Source organism: Gadus macrocephalus, chromosome 23 (genome assembly GCF_031168955.1).
Source record: "Gadus macrocephalus chromosome 23, ASM3116895v1".
In the NCBI taxonomy this organism is placed as follows: domain Eukaryota; kingdom Metazoa; phylum Chordata; class Actinopteri; order Gadiformes; family Gadidae; genus Gadus; species Gadus macrocephalus.
The window spans coordinates 7,083,133-7,108,600 of NC_082404.1; the positions used below are offsets into that span (position 1 = coordinate 7,083,133).

General features: G+C 43.5%; 1 protein-coding gene and 1 long non-coding RNA gene across 2 annotated transcripts in view; both read right to left on the reverse strand.

The window, feature by feature from the left end:
- The window catches only part of abi1a (abl-interactor 1a), a 34,010-nt gene that overhangs the window by 4,339 nt on the left and 4,203 nt on the right, over positions 1–25,468 (reverse strand). Inside the window, exons 2-6 of the mRNA XM_060045750.1 lie at positions 20,252–20,419; positions 7,414–7,590; positions 3,329–3,343; positions 2,469–2,575; positions 1,376–1,697 (exon numbers count right to left, since the gene is read on the reverse strand). Coding sequence (XP_059901733.1) covers positions 1,376–1,697; positions 2,469–2,575; positions 3,329–3,343; positions 7,414–7,590; positions 20,252–20,419 — 789 coding nt within the window. The remainder of the gene's footprint in view (positions 1–1,375; positions 1,698–2,468; positions 2,576–3,328; positions 3,344–7,413; positions 7,591–20,251; positions 20,420–25,468) is intronic.
- LOC132452539 (uncharacterized) lies at positions 9,303–12,568 on the reverse strand. Its single transcript, XR_009524389.1, has 2 exons — positions 10,394–12,568; positions 9,303–10,072 (listed from the first exon to the last, which is right to left on the reverse strand). It is a non-coding gene; the product is annotated as an uncharacterized LOC132452539 (long non-coding RNA).

Consider the following 25,468-nt stretch of genomic DNA (forward strand, 5'->3'; position numbering starts at 1 on the left):
GAGAGAGAGAGAGAGAGAGAGAGAGAGAGAGAGAGAGAGAGAGAGAGAGAGAGAGAGAGAGAGAGATGCCCCCCCCGGGGCATATCTCTCTCTCAACCGGTGGTCCATGTCACTTGTAGCCTGGGGCCTGAGGGGCTATAGGGTGGGGCTGATGAGAACAGGAGGGAGGGGTTACTCTGTGTCCATGTGGGGAAACCCATCCCCACATTGAAGGAGAGAGAGGGAGGTGGAGGGATTCAACCACTTTTCCCTGCAGTCATCTGCTTATTTGCATTCCTCTCTCACACTCTCCATCCCTCGCTACGTGGTCTACGATCCTCTGACCCACTGCGGCCAATCACACCGCTTTGTGTCGGGCCGAGGGGAAACGCCCAGCTCGTACAGAGGGGGTTAGTTGCCTTGCTTACATCAAGGGCTGAAGATTGGGCCTTGAGGTTCGACTCTGATCGGTTGACTCTTTAATAACTTACCAAAATAAAGATTTTGGGGGTGACAGCTTTGATTTTTGTATACCTTCACGTAAACAAAACACAGCATTTTGAGCGATTATTTTATCGATGTATTTGGCCAAATAAAAGCCACTAACTGAAATTAACATTTAGTCTCTGGTTCCAATCCAAGATGACAGCTTGCCAGAATCACCATAATAATAATTTTATATGCATAGTAGATGGGAGAGGGAGAGAAAAAACAGGGAAAATGAAAAGTGATGTAATATTTATAGCCATTGGGAGTCAGCATTATAAGCCTTTTTAGCTAATGAGAAGAAGTCTGCTTCCTCATAACTCTGAATTAAAGAGTGCGTCATTTGCCATTTTCTTTCCCCACACAAAACAGAAAGAAAACTAGCCTCCTGAGGGACTTGAGTGCTGGCGTCGACTGGTTTTAGATTTGCAAACGGTACTTCATATCATAAGCTTTTAGCATCATTACCATCTGCTGAGTGATTGCGGCTTGGCTCAGAACCCTCCTCGGCCACATTTGGTTCAGGTTTTTAAGTTGAACCCAAGGAGGAGACTCAAAGTGTACACCCTGGGATGGATAATCTCAGAGCTCTGCTTCTGCACACATTGATGCTAGTAAACCCGCGGCTTTGAGTGAGTGTGTATTTGTTAGAATAGACCAGAGGAGCAGGTTGAATTCTAATTGTACTTGAATGCTAATGCAGGGGACAAAGGGTGGCAGAAAGCGCTACTTCCTCTGGTCCTGGTGTGATGAGAATACCAGAGTGTTAGTGGAAGGGCAGGTTTGCACGCCTCCACTCGAGTGTTGTACATCAGCTACGAGCTTTGGAAGGCCTGTGAGTGAGTCCCACGCAGCTATTAAAACATGTGCTTTTTTGGGGGAGTGTGAACATGTGGGGACCTCATTTTTGAAGAAAAAAAAAAGCCGGTGTGTGACAAAAGTCGATCCACAATAGGTTGTGTACCTGTTTGCATATTGCCCCTGATGGCAAGAGGGTTTCCCTGTCATTACCAGCGAGCACACTGTCCTCGCGGGGGTAGTTTCTCACGCGTTTGCGGTTCCTAGTGGAAGGAGGGAGTGACGGCAGGTACCTGTGCGTGCGTTGCCTCTGGTTGACGGAGGCCGTGCGGCCGGGGCTGTTCTGGTGGCTGAGCCGGGCGGGGCTGGTCATATAGTCGTTGGGCACCGTTGGCGGTTTCACCGGCTCCAGGGTCTTGTAGGACGCGTTGCGCCTGTCAGCAAAACATCGACCATAAGGTTGTTCAGGTGTGATTAAAACGGGTGAATTCCATTTAATACTGGGTTTAATTTAAAGTGATTCAATTAAATGTTATTCTTATAGCCCTTAAAACACCATTACAGTCTCAAAGGGCTTAACAGGCCAAAATGTTATACACCCACATGACCCAAGCCCCCAAAAGGGAATGAAAGGTCCCTTTTTGAGGCAGGCCATCTTCGGAGTTCAGTGGTTAGGGTGTTGGACTCCCAGCCGTAACGCACTGGGTTTGCTCCCTAATGTTTCAAGCAGGATGTCCAGATTCCTGACCCCTACCTGATATGCATCTAGATATTACAGGAAATATCAGTGTCTCCATTCTGTGGATGCTTCAATCCAAAGCGTCCTAAAACACTGCGAGTGCATACATTGCATATTACTCCAGACTGGCCGCGGTGGGAATCAAACCCCAAGGCCGTTGGTCGGGGTTCCACAGGCTAAAGGAATCTGCGTGAGCTTTTAAACTGATTCATCATTTACTGGAAAGTTAGACTGCAATGCGGTTGACTGACAGTTTGCCGTTAGCTCGACTCATGATATTTCACTTGGTGCGGAAATTGGAGGATCAGGTTTTTGCTTTGGCACTGGTAATTCATAACCAGTCCCATATCAGGTGATGCTATTGGCTCAATTTCCAACCAATAGGCAAAGAGCATCCGAATAATGAGATTTTGTTTCAACCGATAGTTTTTCTGCTATTCCGACAGTGTCGGTGGTTGGAACTTACCCCAAGGTGCCCCGCCCTGCCATGGGCGGGCTCGGGGGCTTCTGTGTCGGGGGATTGGTCCTCGACAGAGTTCCGCCACCTCTGATTGGCTGATTGTTTCCATGTTGCTGAGGGGGTATGAATGGAACACAGAACCAGTGAGTTGATGCTCAAATGTTAAGTGCTAAACAACAGGAAGAATTAAGTGTGATATCCAACAGATGTTTTGGTCTTCCCAGATAGGCTATGTGTTAATAAAGCCATATCCTGAAACTGTGAAAAATCCATGCCTGCTAGCAATTGCCTGAAGCAATTAGCACATCATCTGGGATTGAACTTTGTTTACTATGTGTTTACTTTTTAACACAATCCCCAAGCTAACATCGGAAAAGGGATTTCTAGAAGTAAATATGGTGTTTCACATCTTGTTGTGGTGGCCCAGAAAGCACACACACACTCCAAATTAACTCAGAGTACTTAAATTATGCATTAAAAACAAAAAGTCTCTATAAATGCAAATGTTTTTTTGAACTCATTAAGAGAACCATAGCTAATCTGAGAGACCGTCATAGACAGAAGATAAACATATAAATATACAGGCAACCAAAAAAGACAAACATGACAAACATAAATATAACAATATAGAGACGGACATCCAAAACATGTAAAGGATGACAGATTCACAGGGATTGTTAAAACTTAAATTACATCTATTTGGTTGGATTTTAGACTACAAGGATCAGGAGGAGGTGACACAAAAACTACAAGATCCACACTTACAGGAAGGATTGCTATAGGAGGGTATGGAGGTGGGAAGGTTGTGGGTTGGGTTAGGGGCGGGGTACTATGATACAATAGGTCATGTGACCTAGCCGGCTTACCTTGGCTTTTAGCCACTTAGCGTGGGCGAGCAACAAAAACAAGGGAGAGAGACACACACATAAAAAGGGCATGTCAAAATGGAAGTGTCAGAGGATAAGTTAAATAAGGACAGACACAGATTGAACATGAGATAGGGAAAACAAGAGAGAGAGAGAGGGACAGCTGGAGAGAGAGACTGCAAGAGTCGGACGAAGACAGAGCGAGAGAGCGAGAGCGAGAGCGCGAGAGAGAGAGAGAGCGAGAGAGAACCACATTTACACTGTGTGAACACAGAGCAAGACTCCGGCAGGTCAGTGTTTACAAGTTATACAGCAAGGTAGTTCCCTTGGCAACAGTCTGACCACACCCACCCACGCCCGGAGCCACACACTGTTGAAAAATTGACAGTATGCATCACTGGTCTCTGGGCGGGATAACCATCCCTTGAGAAGGGTATTAAAAGAAATCTTAATTTTCCTGGTCTCTGGAACTGTCTAGCACCTAGCATCTTGGCTTTATTTAAAAAAAAAAAAGAAAGCAGAAAAAAGAAAACGTAAGCTGCCGTCTTTGTTGTTTCTAGGTGTGAAAGCCTGGTTCTGTTCATCGCGTCGTACTACTTTGGCAGGAATAGGACTGAAAAGTGACCGTTATCAGAATCTCAGAGCGAGAGTAGAGCTTTGACCTCTAACATGAGGGACACCCACTCAGAGACTAACAGCTCATCAATAATATAGTCCCCGTTAAGAGTAAGTACTGTAGTACAGAGTCCTGTAGTATGACCACACAGACTACACTAGAGACCACAGCACTACACTAGTAATAATACTAGTTTGTAACACTTGCTTATAAACTTGGTTTATAACATTAAGTATTATGTTATAGGTGGTCAAACTAAGGTAAACTATGGTGCATAAATCTAAACAAGATCGATGATTATTTTGATTGCATTTGGTTATTGTAAAAACAGCTAGTTTACTTGCTGCTATATGAACAAAGAGCAACCATTGATTTCATTGTATTCAATTTATTAGTTTAGCTTCAAACAAATCGGACAAACAAGCCTTATTAAGATCAACATAAAGCTTAACGTTCTTAAATATCGACTGTATCTATCTAACAATGTATTATCTGTGAGTAGATGTCAGAGTCTTTGGTTATAAAACAGATTTCACAGAGAGTGGGGGCTGGCTCTTGTCCTTTCAGGAGCCTATGAGCTCAGATTTATCAGATTTAGACACAATTCAATTTGCAATCTAGGCCGGGACACAGAGTCCTCAGTCTGTTGCCCGGGCTCCTCTCACCAGAAACCTATGGCACAGCTGGTGTGGTGCAGGAAACACATTTACCAACAGCAGCTCTTAGATGTAGACATGAGTTTGTTATCAGCTCTGTCAGGCTTCGTTCTCCAAACATCACATGACTATCTCTAGTGCTAGTGGGGATATTTTATTTTTCAAGCAAATCGTGTCAACAGTTCGATATTATTCCTAATACCAAAACAAATAAATGGATGAATATCATTGCAACTGGGCTTTTAAGAAATAATAAGTACGTAAAAGATGATGTCAACCCATTGCCTCATAGTATGCATGTACGGCAAGCATGCAGGGACCGTATGCCTTGGTGAATCAACAGGGCGTGCCTGAGCCCAGTCCATCTGTATGTGTTTAATTCTGGCATCAGTAGGAGTCAACGGAGGGAGCCGTCCCATTTACCAGAGGCTGGGGTATTAATGAGCAGGAATCGCCTTCATTAAGCCCCTCTTTAAGACTCTTATAATACCAGAGGCCTTGTCTCTCGTCTGTAGCGTGGATACCAACATCAGCAGCGTGAATACAGCGTTGAAGCTCAATAATGCAAGCATGTGCATTGTAGCTTGGCTGCGTTTCTGCATTCCACGCTTTCATTTTTTGCGCGTACTCACACAAACACACACACTTTGTTCAGATGAATGATGCATGCATGTTCGATGTATTGCACTTTTACAGAGTTGCACGCACACGTGCAAACACACTAACCCAGAGAGAGCAGTATATGTTGTGTGAAGTGAAAACCAATGAAAACCCAGCCACGCAGATGATGCGAGTTTCACAGTTAAACAACGCCCATACATACGATTTTAATGGCCATTTACCACAGGTTAATCATGACAAAGTCAAGCATGAACCGAGGGTGTACTATGAATTAATATGAACTATTGATGTCGAGTATCGATTTCATCCCTTAATTGTGATGGATCCACTGCTGTGTCTATGCGTGTGTGCGTGCGTGCGTACATCGGCCCACTGATGCATCATTCATTCGCTAGCGAGGCTATATTGAACATCTATGCAGGCGTTGGCAGATTAAATCCAGGGGGATTACATTCCAACAAAACGTACGCAGGAATCCCATGATCCCGACAATAGATTCTGTCAGAGGGATGCGATACATCGGTAATCGGACAGGGACATGTACTATGGGACATGCTATGCATGACGTCATCACAGTCCATAGTTACGTAATTCCGGGGAGTCTGAGGAACTGCACTATTATTACTGTTGCGCTTACATCGTTATCGCAAGATCAGTATTCTATGTAATCTGTAGTATGGCTACAATGATTTATATCGATTTAAACATTAACATATTCAACTTTGAGATAAAGTCGCACGGTAAAAATTGTAAATAATAATTTTTCTCCCTTTTTTTAATTTATAAAAGAATGATTCATACTTGTATTAACAAGTCGCTTATGCTCCAACTGCCTTCCAGGTCTCTTTGGGTCATACCTTCCTTCCAACAGCTAGCATTACAGAGCTCAGTCGCAGCAGTGCACAGAGAATGCCCTCAATGCTGCTACATCAATGGTTCTATCAGTCCTTAATGGCTGTCCCCTAATCCAATCCGCCGGACAGTGGCCGTTGATTGGCTGATTGATAAGTGAAGACGGAACCCTTGGGGCAAGTCAGAAGGTATGGGGAGTGGCTGTGAAAGTGTTCCGGCCAATGGGATGCAATGCTGTCAACAGTGTTCCCATGGCGACCTCAACTACGACAAGCTTGTGTAGCCGAACATCAGTTTAAATCTTTAGCTAGTTTTGGAGTTTTATTGCTAAAAGTTTGGCAGTTTTATTACTTAATGTCAAACAAAGTTTGGTCGTTTTATTACTGGTGGTAAATGTCGAGATAAAACATTAAGCTTTACAGGATTTGCTATTGGCATCTGGTTGTTCAGTTGGACCAGTACAAAGTTACCACTTGCCCCAAACGGATTCAACAGGACCAGGGAATGTGATTATGAGGGCAGGGTCGGGCATGAGTTCCTTTTAAAAACATCTCACTGGCTCCTCTGCTCCCTTCACACTCTCCCCATAGCACCCAGAATAGAGACGTTTAGAGAGAGGGTATGATGTAATGCCGTCACAGAGCCACACACTGATCGCACTCCCCCCAGGGGTAGAGAGACAAAGATCTCAGGAGGAAGAGAGGAAGAGAGGGGAGATGGAGAGATGGGTAGAGCGAGAGAGAGAGAGAGAGAGAGAGAGAGCTGGGTAGAGTGAGAGAGAGAGCTGGGTAGAGCGAGAGAGAGAGAGAGAGAGAGAGAGAGAGAGAGCGAGAGATAGATAGACAAAAAGAGCTGAAGAAAGAGAGAACCAAAAAGACATCAAGGTGGAGAGAGGGAGAGAGAAAGGGAGAGGATCACCCCTGGAGGGAGATAGAGCATGTGTGGGTAGAAGGAGACATTAAGAAATAACACCAGAAAGAACCCGTGCATCAGTCGGTGGGGGCGCAAATACAGAATGACATAGCGTTTGAGAACACCTTGAATCCCGCGGGAAAGGGCCAAAACAAGGCCAACCAAAGTTCAATATGAAAACGGCTAACAGAACCTCCATGTAAAGGATGCTCACAGGACTTTAATACGAACCAGGCTCACAGAATACTGACAGAACTACGTCGAACATCACTTCAATATGATAACCGGTTACAGAAAAAACAGCTAACATGAACTTGATTTAAAAACAGCTCGCATAAGCTCAATATAAAAAGGGGCTCAACAAACTTCACATTTGAAAGCCAACAGAACATAGGGCTGCGGAGAAGCCCCCTCTCTCGTCTCCCTACCTTGACCCCGTGGCCCACGTCGTCCAGCACGTTGTAGTCGATGGGCTTGCGGATGTAGCGCACGGGCCGCTCGATGTTGGCCGGCGCGATGATCTTGTGGGTGCGCGCCGTGTTCTTATTGGTGGTCAGGATGCCGATCTCTCGCCGGGCCACCTTCTCCTTGTGGATGTCCACCGTCTGTCAGGAGAACACCGTAGACGTCGAGATTCACAAAAAAAACTCACTCGCATGGAAACATTATCAACTCGCATTCAAGAATCAAAACACACAAGTGGCAAGTGTTCTTTTCTGCCAAGGGGATTTTGTGTCCTACGGACAAAGGGCTCCATGATAGTCAGTGAAGAGGATGTGGATAACGGCAACAATTTTATGGCATCTTGCTAAAGGTGGCCTTTACAGGTTAGGCTGCAGGTACTGGAGATCGCACCCAGAATCGTCGCACACCAGAAGCCACTAATGCACCGGGGCCCCCCTGCCGGGATGTTGGCTAGCACGTCATGCTACAGCTGGAGGACATAACAGAATAACACGGCGGTGCTTTTGATTACAAGGGTCTTAATGTTACTGGTAAGATCATGGTGCGAACCAGAGGCTGCGCTGTGAGGATCCCGGGGTGGTAATTACATGCTACGCTGCCCCCAGTCATTAGGATTTGTTAGGATTTATAGAAATATACACACTTTGGCTACAAAGTGTATGCGAGGAACACAGACCTACTAGAAGGCATTCAATGGCTGAACATGTTCTGCACTCTTTCTGCTTTTCAAATGCATCCACACCACTCATTCTCCTGGTCATGCTCTCATTCAACAGATTAAGAATCATTAGTTATCCACCACATTAAAACGAGAGAGAGGAAGAGAAGCCAACCAAAGCATTTAGTCATTTTAACCACAGCAACCTTTTAACCGTTTGGACCCAGGAGCATTTCGGCTCGGAGTGGAACCCCCTTACAACGAGACTATCCTGCCTCCCTTACATAACGGATGACAGAGTTTGTATGCTCCAGGGTTCATGCCCGGTTCCCAGCTGTCAGAGAAGCCCTGTGCAGCCTCACTTGTTGCCAACACTTCTTCTCCTCCCTGGGAATTCACTCCCAGACTCCAGGGCCAAAAAGAAATGTCTTTAGAGAGAAAGAAAGCGAGAAGGGCATTTTGCTTAATGAAACTACTCTTGGGAAACGGCCAAATGCCACACACACACACACACAGTGGCAGTGTGTGTGCAGGTTTTTGTGTGCGTGTGTGCTCTAGAGGACAGGGCAGACCTCCTCCCCTAGCTGGTATCAGAGGAGGTCTGGAATATCTACCCCCCACCCTTCAACGTCTCCTTAAGAGAGCAGCCAAGTCCAGTTCATAAAGAAGAAGGAGCGAGTGCCCCCTCCAAGCAGGGAAGAAGCCAACAGAGGATTCTATTCATACTGCGGAGATCTGGATCGCCAGGGATACTGGTCCTTTAGTGAACCCCACTGTACTCTTCCCTGTACTCTGGTGGCTTATGTACTTCTTCAGCTCAGATACTCTTCTATGTACTATTTCAAACAGTGATGTCATATCTCTTTTGTACTGTACTCCCTTATAGTGTGTGCTCTCTTCTATAAGATACCGTCAACCTTTTTCTCAGCATTGTACTGTACACTCACTACACTCATATCTCTTAGAGACTACCGTCTTCTCTTATATGTACTATGCCATTTGCAGACTTCTCTCTTATGTACTGTACATGTACAGAATATAACTGTTCTTCTCTGAGAGCCAATGGTAGCCTGATACACGTGTGCAGTGTGTTCCAGATGTATTGTACACACACTTAAGTTGTGTAAATACTTCATGCAGAATTGAGAAACAAATGACGCAAGAGGAGAGATATGTACATAAGATCCATCTTGCATTATTTATATACCTTTTGGAAGATGAATGGTCACCATTCACAAATGTATAAAATATCATACAAATGTGATAGCAATGTGTATTCTTTCATATGGTATATACTAGATGTATTTTTCAAAACTTTATTTTTTAAAGCAAGTGTTCCTAGACTATACTGCAAACAAAACATGTAAAAAGAATTATGCCAATCGACTGCTTAAACCATTGAAGAGCTTTCTCCTTCAGTACCCTGCTGAGCCTGTGATCTCCTTCAGCTTGGCCGCCAGAATCCTACTGTGCCTTTCTTCAGAATAAGATGGGACTCAACCAAACAAAAAAGACAAAACCCTTCTATAGGATTACAAAGTGTCCTTTGTATCTTAACGTTTTTTATTAAAAAGTTCATTTTAAATGATTGATTAAAAAGCTACCATTAGATGGCACTCTTTCTGAAACTGATTCAAGATGTAACGCAGGACCTGCTTATTATTAATACACCGATATCTAGGCCAACCTATATCAAAATGTATTCTATGTAAAGTATCTGATCCAAAGCTGTGCTCAAAGCGAAGAAGTTGATGGGAGTCACACTTTAGCAAAAGTCTGAAGAACAAAACATTCAATTTGGTGGTTTTGCCTAAAAGCTTCTTATTGTTGTCCTATCTTTTAAGTGACGCTATGCAGTGCTTCATGAATAGTGTGTGACCCACTTAAGGCCGCAATTGTTTGAAAAGAGGCAGCAATAATTTCTGTTGACAGCTGTTTCCTTCTCCATTTGGTGCAGATTTTCCCTCAAAAAAATATGATCTTTGATTACCTCATCTCCACACATTGGGGCATTACACTCTTGAGCAAAACACTGTACTGTGACGTAATGTGCAAGATCATTCATTATGTGACACAAATGCATGTAGAAATCTAATCTTTTTGGATTGTTAAAGTTAAACCATCCGTGTACATTCAATATCAAAGTCTGTCTCAATCCATCAATAAATATAACAAACATCGACCAGCAACCAAGATAATGTATCTTATTCAGAGGCTAGCCTTACGCTTCTAAGAGATGGTCTCAGAAGCTTTGAACAGCTTAGCGGCCTTATATGGACACTGACCTTTTATACTGGTCATGGTGGTTGCACAATAGTGGCAGTGTAGAAGTGGGCATTTTCAGAAACGCATTTAAAAATAGAGATGTCTATTTATCATGGCCACAAAGGGCATCTTTCCAAAACAAGAGAGCTGACACAGATGCACTGAAGCTCAAGTTGGGTCAAGGCGTCCCAGCTCCTCCTTATCAGAGGGCACCACCCATACCAGCTGGCTAAAAAAGGGAAGTGAGAAGGCGACCTTGGGCTTGGGGGTGGGGTTACATCCTTCCTGTTCATTTGTTACGAAAGCATGACATGAAGTAGGTTCCTTATTTAGCAAACCCTCACACTGCGTGCAGTTTGACCCCGCCAGTAACGATGGCCTATCCCGTCACTAGTGACCAGTATACATTGGGGTTCGACTCCTAGCTGAAAGGTTCTCTGTTGGATGCCCAAGGAACCCTGACGAAGATAGTGCAACCCCTGTCCATCTCTTTCATGAGTCTCAATATTCACTGTTCATTTATAAGAAGGCGTTTGGATTCCTAGAGAATAGAGATACTCAGCACCAGGGTTCGACCGATATGGATTTTTTAGGGCCGATACCGATTTTTTTTCATCAGCCTTAGCCGATAACCGATACGCCGATACCGATTTTCTTGAGCCGATACTACCCTGGAAATCCAGAGTTCTTGCGAGAGCACAATTTGAATTTGCTCAGCGAGTCACTCTAGGAACGAGCAATATACTTGTGTATATTCTGGGCCTCCCCTGGCCCAGAAAATGTATCAATCACATCGATGTATCAATATAGGCGGGCCAAAAGCGTTGCTGTTTTACCGACCGGATACGGCAAGAGTCTTATCTATTGGTTTGCTCCACAGGTCTGGATACGAAAGCCCTTGTATTCTTCTGATATTTTGAAATGCATGCTTGGTGCCGCCTCTCGAGTTGGGCCATTTTCATTACTCGTTGCCAGACCCTACAGCTTTCTAGACGTGGGTCTGGATTTCCAGGCTAAGGCTCCCTCAATTTTCATCATAGAAATGACACAATGATGATAAAAAATGTTACAATGTCTAAATTTGAAAAATGTATTGAACTGTCTGTAAATCATGCAGAAAAAAAAGGTCAGATACCAGAAAAGAAATCGGCCGATACGATACACTTAAAAACGCAAATATCGGCCGATTATATATCGGTCGAACACTACTCAGCACTATCAAGTTGTGATCGTTCAGCACGTAATATTTACTTCAAATTTACTTCAACAAGTTAGGCTCTCAGTCTCACTTGAAAGGCTTTGGATAAAAGCTCCTGCTGAAAATATATGCAACGCCATTTCCTAAACAACTGGCTTTAGTGCTTTCGAATGTTTTCCTATTTAAGCAGAGCTGTCTCAAAACAAACAGATTCCAAAGATTATTTGGAAATACTTAAGGCTATTAAGTATGGCAAGGAGAAGTAACTAAGGAGAAGTGTAGGCCTGCCCGCCTCACAAGCAGATCTGCTACTCTACTGCATGAAAACAGATGGAAGTGACATCACAACTGGCCTTCATCCACCTCTACACGACTATTCTGTATCATCTCTTCCGTGATTTCCCTGCCGGCAACATTCCTCAAGGAAAAAACTAGCTGAATCGTCTATTGTTTACTCGTCACTTAAATAACGTCCCAGACACACTGAGAAGCATGCCCAAACTAGGCAAAATCTTTTTCTGTAATACCCTGTCTTTAAATGGAAATGACATTTAGTGAGAAAAGCCATTCCAGTCAGGCCTCAAGTCTTCTCATCTCTCCTCTTGTCTGAGCACTGACTTCATAACAGGCAGCCAGTTTCAAGTCAAGTCGCGCTGGATTGGCTGGGTTCAGCTTCCGCAGACTGGTTTTTAAACGTTCAGCGTGTTCAGTCGATTCAGCTGGCAGAGGGTTTGACACTCTGCTATGGTCTGAGCCTGGGAACAGGGCTCTAGTAGTGCCAGCCATACTTTCAAGTGGATATCCACATTCACGCTGAACGACTGTCAGCCGTATGCCTTCTGAACGCCCCGGTCTCTTCCCAGAAAACACTGTGAGCCGGAACCCGGATCCATCTGTTGTGGTATAAAGGTTGTATTTCCGGAGCCAAACTCTTTTCTGGATAGGCTTACTGCGTGATCTCCCCCCATTTTGACCGCCTCCGTAACCTTTAAATGTGGCTGAGGGTAGACCTCCAGAGAGTTAGGCATTTCCTCAATAAACGGTTACTATCATGATAGGATAAAAACTATCTTAGCATGAATCCGATTATTATTATTTTTTTTTAAAGGCTGCATGAATACAAATGGACAGAGATCTATTCTCTTTGGCCACGTACACACTTATCGTTGATTTACATTATTTCCAGATACATTTTCTCACGTCCAAGACAAAAACAAATGGAGGATCTAGGTCACACCTGGAACTGCATGTTGCTTCCTCCTCGTCCTCATCACCCCCGTTTCCCCATCCTCCTCCACAACCACATGCTCGAGAAAGGAGGAACCAAGATAAAATAGGACCTCTTCCACACAAGGTTTCCGGCCTGCCTTCTACAATATAGGGATGGGCGTGGGTCAACACGGGTTTCACCATGACGATGGAATTCTTTCCGCCTTGCAAGCACCGACTGACAACCAAGCAGAGAGGAGAGAAAATATTTAAAGAACCTCTTATGGACTATGACCCGCCTGGCCCACAATGGAAAAAATACAATTGGGAAGTGGGAGTCACAGGATGCTGAGTGCTTGCAGAGAGTTTGAGATTCAGATGATCAAACTGATACCAGAGAGAATAGTTGTTAATTTAAATTGTATTTAAAATTTGTAGTTGAATGTTAGTTTTTAATTTATTGGCTTGCATCTTTCAGATGCCCAGCCTGAATGGTCTGATTAGACACTTCAAAACAAGATCAGCACATAAAGAAGATATGCGTGACTGTTTTACGAATACAGAATCAATCAATATACACAGAGGAATCCCACCCAGTCCTATAGTCAGAACATTCCTGTGTCCTCATTCCAAAACAATAAACTTTCAATGAGCAGAAAATAGATATGTATTGCGGTTGGTGTTCTGTTGCTACTACAATGACCCTTCGTGGCCCCGGCTCTTTTGCCATGTTTGCGGTTGGGGGGGGGGGGGGGTCAGGGGCAGGAGGTTAGAGGTCAGCGAGAGATGGAAGAGCTAGGGAGTCACACATTTACAGAAGAACGTGCAACACGACACGGATGAGTTATATGTCTGGCAGTAAACCAGGAATTTCAAATTCCTGCTTGACTACTTCTCCCTTCAGTTCAGACTTAGATACACAAGTCTTAAGCAGAATTTCAAAAAGCCCCACCCGATTTGGATATCGAATGTAGACGCCGGATGGTTTAACTTTACCACTCCAAAAAAACATGCAGAGTGACACCACACACACAGCAACCGGCATACAGACACAACCCACCCATGCACACATGGTAGTGTAGGCGTTGTCAGGTTGGGCTGAAGATTGTGTGAGATAAACGATGGAATAATACTCGACTAATTCTGTAATAGTGATGCAAGTACATTGGTATTTCAGGTTCACAAATACTTTTCAGGTGCATGGTCATATCAATTTAAAAGCACAAATGATTGGTCGAAGGCAGATGTTTCACAAGCCAATGGCAAAAATAACTTGATTTGTGATCACAAAATACCTTTCTACAAGCATAATATATATATATATATATATATATATATATATATATATATATATATATATATGTATGTATGTGTGTGTGTATATTCAAATGTGAAATAGTTAATGACAGGGCTTAACCCCAGAAGACTTATATTTAGGGAGAAAGAGGGATCGGAGAAAGGAAGAAGAGAGACAGAAAACAAGAAATAGAGAGCGAAGCAGATAGAAAAGAAAGAAAGAGAACGGAGCCCAGATGTTCCAGTCTTCTGGCAGAGAGACTGAGGGTTGCTATGTTACACAGAGAGATCACAGTACAACAGCCCTGATTCCCATGCACTCAGTCCAAGAGACCCATCTCCTCTAAACTGTTTTCCCTGGCCGGATTCATACTACTGGCCTCCTCGCACGCCAGGAATTCCCTTTATCGTCCAATGAGACCCCTCCAGGAGTTCTGGTTGGAGGTCAAGGTCATATGGACGCTGGGAGCCAAGATAAGCAGTGTGTGGGTACTGGTCACGTTTGTTCTGCAAGGATTACGACGAGGGCCACGAAGCATGCGTATGTTAACCAGATCTGATCTTTGAATCTGCCGGGAATCACATGGTCATGACAGGACGGGTTGAGTCAACCTGAGAAGGCATCTCCCACGCTAAATCGTTGTGAAAGTGAGACTTTCAATTTCAAAAATATTATTCGCAATCTACAATTTTGATTGACAACATACTCCTGATGCGCAACGTGTCCGTCTATAATTGACATTTACATTACGACATATGAGCAACTGCAACCCATTGTTAGCTAATTATTTGGACACAAAGCGAAAATCCACACTTGGATTTTCGCTTTTCCCCTATGAGGATTTGGGCTTGGAACCAGCGAACATGCGGTCACAATCTCTCAGCTGGAAACTCCTGGGCCAGCCGGCACTCCTCCCACCACATGCTGTGTTGTAGTCGTAATCATTCTGGCGAGGCAGTCCAACAACAGTCAGTGCCAACATGGCCCCCTCGGTGAAGACCAAGAGCCTCTCTGTTCTGCCCAGTAGGGTCTCAACGCAGTGCGGCGGTCAGCACATCCGAGGTTCTGTCGTCTGTGAAGAGACACTGCTCGGAGGTCACATGGGGATGCCAGCCAATGGAAACTGGACAGTTGATCTGCCAATTTTTTGTTCAAACTGGGCAGTTAACAGAAACCTTTTCCCACCAGGCTCCTCTTGGGACGGTAATTGTTGCCTGACACCGGCAGCTTGAGCCAAGACGGCGGGTCAAGAGAGCCCTTCTCTTATCTGGCGCCACTTCTGATTTCACCTTATCCCCCCCCGCACCTCCTCTGAGCATTTAGGTGGATCCAGAAGCTATCATCAGATCAGAACTGAAGAGAATCATCAGATCTGAAGAGAATTGTGGAAGAATTACTCTCTCAACGATGACCGAAAAAAATCCTCAAGGTTTGCTTATAGCAATGTAACGTGGCACGCAAAGTAGTATGCAAATCAAGCAATGCCGCATGCAGGCACAGACCCAGGCGAAACCCTAGGGAAGACTTTCTTCATCATAATGGCCCAGGTTTCTGTATTCTAAGAGGTGATTCTATTCAGTTAGTATTTAGTGATTTAGCAGATACTTTTATCAAAAGGGACTTTCGATACATTTTGTTGCGGAGGAGGTAGGGGTTAGGCAAGTTGCTCAAGGCCGCATTGGTACCAAGCCAAGTAGTAGCCCAGTGAACCTGGAAGGAAGGACCCACTTCTCTTCTCTACCTATAAACACTCAAAAACGTGCAACATAACTGAAGGAAGATACAGCATTAATTCTGCTTGATATTGCCTTAAAGTGGGCAATAACAATTGACAACAATGGTTAGCCCGGCTAGCCAGTCACTGCCAGCCATTAGCAGGCATGTAGTTAATCCCAACCAATCCCTGGGCTTTAAACAGCAGAGAACAGATACAGGGCAGAAAAGGGCTAAACTCAAGCTATTCTATCATGAGACGGAAGTAGTCATTTTAACCGCTTATCGCGAGGAACCCCACAACACTGTACAGCCATTGGTCGGCCGTCAGGGACAGCAGAAGAAAAGTGTCATAATTGGACATTATTACTTGGGTTGTTAGGGAGAAAGGAATGTTCTAGTAATGATGATGATTATGCGTTTCTTTTGTACAGCAGAGTAAACATGCAAAGAACGACAACAACGTTACAAACATTTATAATGCTCCATTGTAAACAGATTCTGGCACGCCTTCAGCTGGAACGCCTTGCTCAAAAGCACTGTGTGGCAATGCATGGCAATAGTTTCCAGTCTATTTTAATAAAATGTTATGAAGTGACCAAATTCTATATATTTTAAAATAAGATTGTTAATAGTAAAACTTTTTAAAAGGGTGAAATAAGGGCCTAGTGGTTGGACAAAAAAAGAAACCCAACACCACAAGTGAATAAACTCACACCCTCTCCATATTTGTGTGCGAGACATGATTAGTTGCACATGCAATGGCAGAGGGAGCCAAGAAAAACATGCAATCAACATCATGAGCTAATGTCGGGTAGACACAGCCTAGCATTAGCACAGTGAAGAGAACCAGACATGACAATACTTTTATCCTTAAAAGTATTGTCATGTCTGGTACCTCATAAGTGATCGTGACTCCAGGGCTGGGTGCCTTCTGGAATCAACACCGGCAAAAACAATAGATGATGGTTAAACAATACGCTCTAACCTCCAACCTGCTCCTAAATGACCTGGAAGTCCCTTTGGATTTAATTGTCTGCTAAATGACTAAAATAGTAAACTGTGGAAATGACCAGGGACACACACACACACACACACACACACACACACACACACACACACACACACACACACACACACACACACACACACACACACACACACACACACACACACACACACACACACACACACACACACACACACACACACACACACACACACTTTCCCAGCTGGAGCGTTGCCATGGCTCCTCCACAGAAGGTCGATGGGTCACGGCTGCTGCACGCATCCCAGAGAAAAACAGTTGAGCTTCCTCGGCAGGCGCAGGAAGACTTACACTGGGGCTGGGCCAGACGCATAGGTGTATTATGAATTAAATTATTATAGTGCATGATCACAATATTTAAATCAATGTAAATTGTGAACTTCCCATTATATTATCCATTTTATTACCCGATTTTATTAGACATACATCTATGATCAACGACCGCCCGTGTTGCCAAGGTGATGCAGAGAGTATAAGCACAACCACCACACCACCACTAGACTGACCACATCCCCAGTCTTAACATGTCAACAACAAACATTAACTTCCCCCATACTCCCCAAAGTACTAGGTGAGATCAACAAGCAGTATGCTATTGAGACAATTAGTTTCATCAAGGGTTAGACTATTTGAAAAGGTGTCTACAGCTTTCAGAGTTATGGGAAGTTGGGAGTTTATGGACTAAATAATCAAATTATATTCTTATCCATTATTAATATTCGACTATATTCTAATAAATATGATCTACTTGTTATTCTGATGGCCTTTTTTTGGACCCCCATCATTATTATTCCTCCTGTGTGGCTGTTTAAAGCATGCTATTACTGTTTACTACCATTCAGTCTTTTAGTTATTCTATTAGACAATGATGACAAACAAATACTCAGGAGGATTGGTTGGCCAACACTCCAGGAAATGAAAGCCCTTAGCTAAGCATTACTGAACGCTTCCTGTTAGCCTCTAGTCTAGAACCTCCTGTAGTCTGAGAAGAGACCTTTGTTTTCTGCCATTTAGTAGGGCCCTTATCCAGAGCGACTTAGAGGTATATTTTTAGAAGTATGTCATTAAGGATCAGGTAGAGGGTATAAGGCATCTTGGATGGACAGCGGACATTGGGGACCGAATCCTGAACCTTTCGGACAGAGAGTCCGAACATACTAACCACAGCCCTATCCTGCCCCAGAAAAACTATTTAGCATTTTAGAAGCTGCAACTTTTTTATGGTTAGATATAATTAGCAGGCAGGGGTTCTAGCATCTTGCTCTAGTATTGCGTTGTAGGGACAGCAGAAGTGTGTGGTGAACCCAGAGCCCTCTGCCCAGGGACACACACAGCCCAACCACTGGAGCACACAGTCCTACTAGTATGAACACAGGGGAAGCTGAAGTACAGTGACTACAGTACGCTCCGACCTTAAGCTAGTCTGTCGGTTAGCTCTGCCAATTCACCGCACCCCGCCTAGCCCTACTGCATATATGCCCATCCCTGGTGGCCTGCAGGGTTGCCATGGAAACCTCAGTGACCTAGGCCTGGCTTCTGTGACCATTATTTGGTTAAGAAATCTGTAGTCTGTCGCGTTGCTGGCTCTCCCTCCCACTCCTTCTCTCCCTCCCTCCACTGGCTTGTCTCCAATGCTATACAGGACTGTTTTTATTTTTATTTATCCACGTTGTAAAGGATCATTTGACAATGCGTTCTAATATTTTCTTTCTTTATGTTATTCATATTTCATACTTCAGTAATACAATGAAGCTTTGAAAGGCTAACCCAGGGCCCACGTTAAACAGAACTACATTCTCTCCTGTGACTGGGATGACTCTGCCCAGCCCTGAAGAATTCCAGGTATTCTCGGAAACAGCTGTCAGGAAAACCAAACAAAACTGACGTACTACAAACAAAAAGCTCACTGCAATGCTGCTCACTGTAACGCCATGTCCTAGCGTGTCCGTGGCTTAGGGAGCTACATAGGGGTGCTACAGCTGTGTGCCAATATACAGTCTGGCGGCTAACATGAAGAGCTAAGCTAGTAGCGGTCACATGGCTTAGGAGCCATGGATAAGAGGCTTGATTTACCTGCTTTTTCTAGCCAGGGCTTGGTGCCAGGTGCTCATGGTAAAGACACACCCTAACGGACGGGTACAGGTCTGCAGTGCTGTCTTGTCAGGTCGAGTTTAGCTACAATACCGGTATCCACCTTATTTTCAGCCAATCGTCTACAACATGTTAACTGTCTGTGTAATGGTGTATCGTTTTGCAGCCGTTTCTAACTATTTGACCTGTTTTACATCAGATATCAAATCATGAATTATGATAAACTACTGATCCTATTGAAACTCTGAAATTGGCTCAATTCGACCAAGGGAAAAGTTTTTATTTAACAGCACAGAAATACAGAAATGTAATCTGTATGAATATTTATCGGTTCCATCATAGATCGACATTACTTGCAATCCAAGAGTAAATTATCCAACGGATCTTGTGATTCTCAGGGTTTAAAACCAATAAAACAAACAGAATTACAAGGAAACTCTTTCGGTCAACTGGAATCGGAAGCATCCTGTTTTGTGTGAAATGTATATATTATATATATATATAAATTAGAGCTGTCAAGCGATTAAAATATTTAATCGTGATTAATCGCATTAATGTCAAAGTTAACTCACGATTAATCGCGATTAATCGCAAATTATTTTTCTATGCTAAATATCCCTTGATTTTTTTGTCCCATAATTCTTCTCATTTTAATTCTCTTATCAACATGGTGAAGTGCATCGGCTTGCCTTGTGCAAATGATTTTTTATTGATAACAACATTGGCATATACTGATCAAAACAGGACGATACAAAAAAAGAGCCTATAGTGCAATTAAACGACTGCTTTGAACAAATGTCATTTGAACATAGCAGTCAGGCTACTGCTTCATTGTTTTGAGGCAAAGAAAAATAAATAAAATTTTTAACGCCGTTAAAATTGGTTTGCGTTAACGCCGTTAATAACGCGTTTAACTGACAGCTCTAATATAAATACATATGTGTCCATCTGTCGGCCTCTGTGTGTATACAGTTTATGGATGTCTACAACAGACGGACTGAAATAAATAAACACAGTTGTGCATTTTCACTGTGTAGAGTGATGAGGTCGTTAGTTACTCATCTCTGTAATATGCACTACTAGCTAAACGATCTGCCCTGCTGTAGTACACACACACACACACACACACACACACACACACACACACACACACACACACACACACACACACACACACACACACACACACACACACACACACACACACACACACACACACACACACACACACACACACACACACACTTTCTGCTTGAAAATACACACAAACATTCATGTTGGTTCACACAGATCCCGTGAACGTAGCTGCATTGTGCCCTGACCTGGGAGATGTGGTTGATGGAGGACTCCATGCGGCGGAGCTGCGATGCTTGGATGTCCAGTAGCTGCAGCACATTGTTGGCCAGGGCATTGATCTGGTAGGCCACGCTGGCCAGGGACTGGGTGGTGTAGGCCTTGGTCTCCTCCAGGGCCTTGTGTTTGTCCTGGGCCTGGGGGACAGACAACGGAGGTCTTTAGGTTTCACATGCTTTGACCATGGGGGACACAAGTTTTATCATGACAAAATGGACAATTTAAACTGCTATTGATGATAGCAGAGGGAGAGAAGGAGATAATACGATGGAGACAGGGAGGGGTGGAAGAGAGAGCGAGAGGTGGTAGAGAGGCAGAGAGAGGAGGGAGAGAGAGACAGCGAAAGAGCGAGAGAGGAGAGAGAGAGTCCCACAGAGAAGCATTGACAGGAGAGCAGATGCAAGAAAAAAAAAAAGGGAAAGGTATAAGGTGTACAGTATAATATAAATATGTATCATGCATATATAATGAATGCCAGATGACTTTATGATTTATGAATAAACAATGAATATCTGCCTCTTCTTTTCCTTAGGGTTTCAGGAGGTGGAACCCAGACCCTGAGCAGGTATAGTGGATACAACGTTACTACATTTGCACACACATTACCCACAACATGATAGTGAGCCTCTGACTTGTTTACCCTGTGGGCAGCAGAAGGGGCGGTGATGTGTGAAACGCAGGGAAAACAGAAATAAAGCAAAAACAAAACAAAGATGGGACGAAAGAATGAAATACCAAGTAAAGAAGAAATAAAGGATGTAAAAACTGGAGATGGTCAAATGAAAGGGATAAAAGTAGTACTCAATTATTGAAGTTCGAGTTTTACAGTGTGAAGTGAATAGCTGTGTGCGTGTACGTTCGTGTGCGCACTAGAGCATTACTAATCTAAAAACAACCCACTTGGCTAGATTCCTGTGACCTGGGCAGGGCAGTTAGCAGCTTGTCCGTTTAGTGCCTGCTTTACACAGGTTGCATCTCAATGTGCCAAATCTTGCAGTAGCAATGAGATTAGCAGATGTGTAACCAAACAACACACTACAGGAAGCACACTTTACTCCAGAGGGCTGTAGCCCGGCTATACATCTGCTAAAAGTGTGTAGCAGCACATACCACACTCTCTCTCCGCTAACACTATCACTGGGAAGTCCTGCAGTAATGTACGGGGAAAATTGTTATCTGTCAACAGCATTCTGAGGGGTTTTCTGCTTGTTTGGAGGTAGCTTTAAAATTAAACTAGTTTCTCATTCCATTCACCTTTTGTATACAAGTAGCAAATATAAAAGTAATGCTTTTATTATTCACCTTTTGAATAAAGGATTAACAGTTAATGTTGTTTTAGGGGAAATCTCCCCCTAAATAACATTAACAACCATTGAATAAGACCTGAATCAGCCTTTAGAGGGTATCTGGATTTGGATGATGTTCAAAGAAATATCCCACACATGCTGGTGTTTGAAGCATCTTTTATTTTTTTCTACTGCTGTTACGCTGCAACAGTCACTCTCTAAAATCAATACCAGAAACAGCTAACCATTCTGCCAATACTGCAACCACCATTAAGAACCACAGGCAATAAACCCACACAGAAACTGCTCACTCTGACACACCGACCTCTTGATAATGTTTAGATAATAGGCCAGAGTAGTGTAGGTGCTAGGCTGTTTTAGTACCAGCTGAAAGGCATGGGGTTCCAAACCCCAACGTCCACGGGCTGCCTGTATGCATCCTTCGGTAGAGATGCAGAGTTGCCGCTAACTGCTGCTTACGTCTTAAATTCAGTGTTTGATACATTGGATTAAAAAAGCAACTGCAAAGACAAAAAGTAATACAAACATTGATTAGCTTAAACATATAAGCTTCATCATATAAGCTTCATCAATAGAGGGATTATCTACGTCACTCCCCGCTCTATGCGCATGGCGTTTGCAGAAAGACGAGAGCGACAAGAGCCGCAATCATGTCTTGTTGTGCGGTTGGTTGCACAAACCCTTTTAATAAGACTGATTATCCCATTTATTCTACTTATTGCATGCCAACATAATAAAATTGAAATACTTTAATAATTATGCTTTTATTATTCGTATTGCATGCTTATTAAATGTAGGCCTATACTCTGTTTGAGTTCATCTCCCTCGAAGAGTAGTCCCCTTTAATCACAATCGATCCGACATGTTTTTGACACCTCAAAGGGCATTATCCCGCTTATACCATGGTCCCTTGCCAAAGAAAATAAATTAAGATCATTCATATATATTTTCATGCGTTTTACAATCCAAATATAAAGTTGTTCACATAAATAGGACGGAACGTAGCTACAACTTGGCAACGGGAGGTATTCTAGTCCGCTGAGCTATGAGCCAGAGAGCTAACGTTATGGATTGTACATATTTATAATTCGAAATTCGTCCCAGCCTTTATACCAGATACTATAGCGTCTATAGCATATAACCGCTTTTTCTGATTAGTTTAATCAGTTAGCTGACAAAATTGCCAATTAACACTGCAACCCCGAATTAACCACACAGAGATAACAATGGCAACCGGTCAAAAAAAAGTATTTTTGCCATCATTCTGCGCACGCATCCGCCGTGGTGATAAACAAATAATCCCCTATAGTTTGGAAATGGAGGAGGAAAATAAAAATATTTCAAAAGTCAGATGCAAAAGAAAGAAAAGAGTAGTTAAGTTGAAGATATAGGGAATGTGAGGTAAGATAAGGGCGGGCGACATCTTGTGAGACAGAACCACCAGACCAACAGGGGGTAGAGACATAAGCAGCATGGCACGTTCACCACGGTGTGATGTCATCATATTCCCTGTTTCCTTTATTTCTTATAAGAGTATTCCACATGTATGGAATTGAAAATGTACACTTTTCTTTCAACAACTCGTTTACATGTATCTGCAAAATAATTAGATAGGAGGAATGTATTATTAGTAACTAAAGACTCAGGCTAACCCGATACACCGACATTGCAATGCGCATGGTCAAATTCTTCTACTCATTTTTCTCCCCGGCAGTAAATAGTTCAGACCAAACAAGATCCGGTCACATGATCCGTGGTCATGATATTAGGGTCAGAACTACCAGTCAATACTGCCCAGCTCAAAGGCTGCTTTTACTTTGAAGCCTCAGTTAAAAGATCAGTAATAGATCCAGTTGGGACCGGATATTAGAAACCAATGGTGGGGTTTTTCCCATGCAAAACCAAGTCAATAAAGCCGTAGGTTCTTCGGGCAGGAGGTGAAACAAGTGTGTCGTAGTGTAGCAGAGGAGCTTAAGAGCCAGGGATCTCAGCGGGTTCCTCCCAGGGAACTGTAACCCTCCTGGGGCATTTCCTCTCACATTTCTCAACTGCAGCAATGACTGGAGGAAGGGGAGGAGGAGAAAGAGGAAGAGGAGGAGGTAGAGCGGGAGGAGGCGGACATGAGCAGCTGAAGAGTTGTCAACATCTCACTCGGTCATTGGTTAAAAAACAATAAATCCACAGATTTAGTTATGCATGTCTAAAGGGAAAATGTGTATACAGAATTATAAAAGTAAAAGTGGTTGACCAGTGCAGCATCGCAAATTCATAAAACTATGAACTGCCCAGTGTGAACCAACTCTCACCACACACATCCGACCCCCCCTAGAGAGATGACACTTGAGAAGTTGCGGATCACAGGGTTTGAACCTCCTCCACCAGATACAGACAGACAGAGACAGAGACAGAGACAGAGAGAGAGAGAGAGAGACTGCTCAGAGATCAGGAGACAACACACGGCCAGACAGCCTCCCACATCTCAGCTGGTCTCTCCAGCCAGAAGCTTCTTGGAGTACAAGCAGGACACCAACTGAATGAGTAGGCGAAGTCCTGGAAACTAACTACACATGCTCCCAACTCCTAACCATGATTCATGGCGGATATAGGATAGCACAACGAGAACGAATGTCATAGCAGGAAACATTGTGGTCCGGTTCACCTGGATTCAGAATCTTCTCACAATACATGTTGCTACCGTTAGCCCAACTGTCAGTGGTTGCATGTGATCCCACTTGTCCAGGAGGGAAACAAGCTCAGAAGACAAAATAATGTGTAATCTCCAAACGTCTTCCCCAAGTGTTGTACACACTTCAGTCAGCAAGCAAAATGCACACATAGGAATGGAAAGACCCATGGCAGCAAACTACCAGTCTATAAAAGAAACATTCAAAAGGTTTCCAATCCGAATTAAATCAGCTTTCCTCAGGATGGACAGAGATCCATGTGAAACATTTTCTACATGGATCTGACCTTTGATCATATCCATATGTAGCAGGAGGGCAGTGTGGAGATTGTCTTTGATGACTTGATGGAGCATTGACATGAACCCGGCTACCCTACAGACAACATTGTATTCGTTACCCTGTATTCCGCACTGTGCACATAGTGTACAGTAAATAACAGAATAGTGCACACAAGACACTTTGCTTCGTGTCGGTTATCGAGCAGTTATCACCCAAGGATCGAATGGGTTGAGATAAGCAGGACTTAAGGGCAGCCACTACAAGCTGCATTGGACATCTTGACACTGATTGGACGAAAAGGGAAGGATGGGAAGGGGGAGCAGGAGAATCCACAAGAGACCGGGAGGACAGGATCGATCCATTCCGAGCATGTTCTTATGTCTGTATGGTTTTTCTAGAAACAGCTTGTAGTTGGTGCTAGACCACTGTACGGTAGTATGCATCCTACTATTGAAATTGCACAGCAACACTGCAATGTTTTAGTGAATCAAAGGCCAATACAGTGTGGTGGTTTACCTGACAATTGGTTTATTTATTTTAATGCCCTACCTATATTATACATGTCACTATTAAAGAGATTATCATTATATACTTTATTCATACCGTTTGAATTTGTCAAAATAACTGTGGATGATTATTAAAGTCATAAGGTGTAATATTAAGCCCCTCTGAAATTGTAGGAGGGAGACTTTCAGTTCAGAATTAAAAAAAACTCAAGAGCATTGTTCTGTCTACTCTAACTGGCTGTGCCACTGTTGGACGTAACCTAGCGTAGCTTGCTGGGTGTGCTGTGAGTGGGAGGGGTTTTGGGAGTGTCCATAGTAAGATTGTTGTAATCAGAGAGCAGTACGGGCGTCCCAGCATTTTTTATTTGTCCGCTTATCAGCAATAGGGTGTGATGTAGTTTATAACATTA